Here is a 3,698-nt window from a genome sequence, read left to right as displayed (position 1 = left end):
CACTGGCCCACGCCAAGGTGGTGTGGGCTGGTGTGGACGTGGCCAAGAAGGGACGGATGGCCAAACCCCACAGCGAGAGGAACCGTGTGCCCCGGCAAGCACCGGCCGCTTAGAGAGGGCAGGGTAATGGACGTGGCCCAGCCACAGGCAAGTACCAGCTCCCCGTGCTGCTGGTGGCCCCGGGGGCATCTTGCCCTGGTGGGTGGCTTGCAGTGCTGCCAGCCTAGTCCCCATGGCCGGAGTGGATGGACGGGTCCCTGTTACCCTCAGTGGCTGCAGGGTCACCTCACAAACAGGCGGTGAGGTGGGACTCGTTGGCCCCTTCTTGCTCTCGCAGGTGCTGCAGCAGGTGGGGGCTGTAGTCCCTGGGTGGGGTGGGGCATGGTGGCATGGTGCCACCCAGGCCATGCTATCACCCAGATGCTGGCTGGATCCCTCCGTGAATAATGGGGCCGAGTGTGGTGCCGTGGGGAGCGGTTGATGGCTCCAGGCTCTTTCCACACCAGCACAGAGCCTGGGGAAGATGATGCCTGCTCGTATGGGGGCAAAACCAGCATCATCCCAAAAAGCCTCTGTGTGCACGAGGAGCCCTGTCACCCGCTGTGCCTGTGGAGCCACAGCTGTGCTGTGTCACCCAGGGCATGCCCTGGGGGACAGGGCTCCTTCCTCCCTTCTCTTGGCACTGGGACACACTCAGCAGGGCCAGCCTGTTCCTCGGTGCAGCTCCCCACTTCTCCTCTGTCCGCCTCACAGCCACAGTTTTAGGGCTGGACAGGGTTGGGGAGAACAGCAAACGGCTGCGGCAGGTTAGACCTGTTCCTGGGTAAACACTGGGAGAGGCACTAATGCCACTGCAGTCACTGTGCCCAGGTGGGAGCAGGGACAGGCAGAAGGCAGCCCCAGCACAGTGTGGGGGGCTGTACCGCAGCTGGGGTGGTTTCTGCTGGTTGGTGGTCCTGCAAGGGCATGGGTGGGATGTGGCTGGTTTGGGTGAGCTCCTGCTGCCTGGGGGAGCTAAACCAGCAGCCAGGGCCTCCCCCAAACGCAGGGGTTGGGGGTAGGTGCCTGGAGGGCACCTCCAGGCTGCCAGCGAGGTGTTCTTGCTTTCCTCACCCGACATGAGCTCACTCACGGTCAGCCTGGGGTGATAAAGATCTGCCCCTTCCTGAGGCAGGGCAGCCCCACACAATGGTGTGAACCGCAGCCCCGCCGGGACGGGCATTGTTCAGAGCTGGAGGAACGGGAAAGAAAAATAATAATAATAATAATTAAAAGGCCCTAAATAGCTCACACAAAGCCAGGTCCTGATATCATCTCTCCTCCCTATGTGTGTGTGTGTGTGTGTGTTTGTGTTTCTGCTGCAGCAGCGGCTCCCCGGGAGCAAAGTCCCTCGACAGCACTGCCCGATCCCACAGAGACAGGTTGGGGGTCCTGGCCCCCTTCTCCAGCTCCCTGTCCCACCTCTCCTGCAAACTCCATGTGTCTCCTGGGATGGGAGAGCTGTGGTGGGGCTGGCAGGCTGGGACATGTCCTGCACGGAGGGGAGTAGCGCTGGTAGCGCTGATTTATGGGGCCGGGCGGGAGCCAAGCACGTGGATTTGGGTAATGGCAGGCCTGAGGGGCACAGGAGAACAACAGCCAGCAAGAGACAAGGAGGGAGCTGGGTGCAAAGCCAGAAATGAGAGGAGTCTGATTCCTCAGGGCCCCGATTAAACAGCTCTGCAGTGCCTGCACTGACCCGTGTGGAACACCCACACCCTTCTGCCTCCGAGCGATGCCTGCGCTCTGCAGAGCAGGGGCTGGGCTGCCCCTTGTAGGGGACACAGCAAGAGGGGGCCCGAGGGCTCTGCTGTGTATGGGACCTGGCCCTGAGGTGAACTGTGAGAAGCTGGAGATGGCACCAGGGCCAGCAGTGCTTCAAATTGAGCAGGAAAAGAGACCAGGAGCAAACAGTCCCCCAAACAGCCAGCCCCCTTTTGGGGACCTGGTCCTCCTGGGTAGATTTACCACTAAGGCTGGAGCAGGAGAGATTTTGTCAGGGCTGCCCCACAGCATTCTGCAGGCTTTCCAGCAGATCAGCAGCCAACTGAGGCAACCTGCGTCCCTAGAAACTTCCAGAGACTGAACAACTATGACCACACCCTCATGCACCTGGGGGGTGGAAGGAGACACCGTCCCTGGGCAGACCCAGCGCCGCGCACCTGGGTCTCTGCAGAGGGGGATGAGCCCTACCTGGGCTTGGCCCTGTCCCTGGGGGGGCAGGAGTGGGGTGAGGGGAGCGCTGGGGGCCGGGGTGTGTGTGGGAACGGCCACAGAACAAAGCCATGGGGGGGGGACAGGCACAGCCGCCCATCCCACTCCTATTTTTATCCCACTTCCTAAGGAAGCGCAGCGTAGGGGCGCACGCTCGCCCTGGGAGCTTTCCAGCCTCTGAGGTGGCAAAAGTGGAGCTGCTGGCCAGGTCAGCCCGGCCCCAGCCTCGCCAGCAGCTCTCACACCTCCACACACAAGCACAGAATCGATCAGGTTGGAAGAGACCCCTGAGATCATCAAGTCCAACCTACAACCCGACACCACCACGGCACCGAGCGCCACATCCAGCCTTTCCTTAAACACCTCCAGGGACGGTGATTCCCCCACCTCTCTGGCCAGCCCACTCCAATGTCGAAGCCCCCTTTCCATAAAGAAATTCTTCCTGATGTCCAGCATGATCCTCCCCTGGTGCAGCTTGAGACTGTGTCCCTCTCATCCTGTCTTTAGCTGCTTGGGAGGAGAGGCTGGGCAGCACAGCCCCTCACTGCAGCCCCTCAGCAACAGGGCAGCCCAGGCTGCTGAGCCTGAGCCCCATCATCATCATCATCATCATCATCACCCCAAACAACCCTACAGACAAACAAAACGACGACAGAACCCCAAACCCACCAGATGGATGCATATTATTATTATTATTACACATTATTATTCTTGCTATTCCTTCTGCCCAACGTGCACATTTCCAGACGCTTTGTTACGATCACAAGGCAGGGATGGGGTCTATCCAACAGTCCTGGATGTTGCAAATTCTGGCAGAGGCCTCTACCCTCAGCAGTGCTGTGAGGCGAGCAGAGCCTCCTTGAAGGCAAAGGGGCAGAGCTAAAAAAGCACTCAAGTATCACAACGTCTAGAGAATCATAGGCATAAAGCTCACGAGCATGTGCCGTTAGCTAAATTCCCTAGACAATAGCGGGAAGTAGCAGCATGCAGTGAGGAAAGGCAGAGAGGAGGGGCTGGAAGTCAAGTCACCAGAAAACACAGAGGAGTGAGATGTGACAGACCCCATTGTTTTAGAGGCAACACACTCTCGACACCCATGCTCCTTGCACACGCCACGCCAGAAAGAAGAACAGACGGGCATTTTTCAGAGGATCCGCTTTCCAGGGAATCCCGCGACCTTCCCGGGCCCTTCCCGGCGCCCCCGCCCCTCGGGCCCCACGTGCCTGTGCGTGGCCACGTGTCGCGCCCGCGTGACGTCACCGCGCGCGGCGATGACGCACAGGGGCGAGCGACGGCGGATCCCGTAGTCGGGGCTGGACATGGCGGCGCGGCCCGGCCCGCGGGAAGATGAATAAGGGCTGGCTGGAGCTGGAGAGCGATCCCGGTGAGCGGGGCCGCGGCACCGCGCAGGGGGCGGGGCTGGGGGCGGGGCGGGGCAGCGGTCG

General features: G+C 60.8%; 2 protein-coding genes across 5 annotated transcripts in view; both read left to right on the top strand.

Moving 5' to 3' along the window:
* The window catches only part of SEMA3G (semaphorin 3G), a 9,834-nt gene extending 8,526 nt beyond the window's left edge, over positions 1–1,308 (top strand). The window contains 1 exon segment of the mRNA XM_017732293.1: positions 3–1,308. Within this exon segment, the coding sequence (XP_017587782.1) occupies positions 3–113 (111 nt within the window). The 3' untranslated portion in view covers positions 114–1,308.
* A 2,212-nt stretch (positions 1,309–3,520) lies between these two features.
* Positions 3,521–3,698, top strand: part of BAP1 (BRCA1 associated protein 1) — a 12,641-nt gene continuing 12,463 nt past the window's right edge. For 3 of the 4 annotated variants that reach the window (XM_017732385.1, XM_017732384.1, XM_017732383.1), the window contains exon 1: positions 3,522–3,637. In XM_017732385.1, coding sequence (XP_017587874.1) covers positions 3,601–3,637 — 37 coding nt within the window. In that variant the 5' untranslated portion in view covers positions 3,522–3,600. Of the gene's footprint in view, positions 3,638–3,698 lie in introns of all 4 variants that reach the window. The other variant, XM_017732387.1, reaches the window with a different exon arrangement.

This window comes from Corvus brachyrhynchos, unplaced genomic scaffold, assembly GCF_000691975.1.
Source record: "Corvus brachyrhynchos isolate BGI_N302 unplaced genomic scaffold, ASM69197v1 scaffold4, whole genome shotgun sequence".
NCBI lineage: Eukaryota > Metazoa > Chordata > Aves > Passeriformes > Corvidae > Corvus > Corvus brachyrhynchos.
This window is presented reverse-complemented; position numbering and strand designations above follow the sequence as displayed.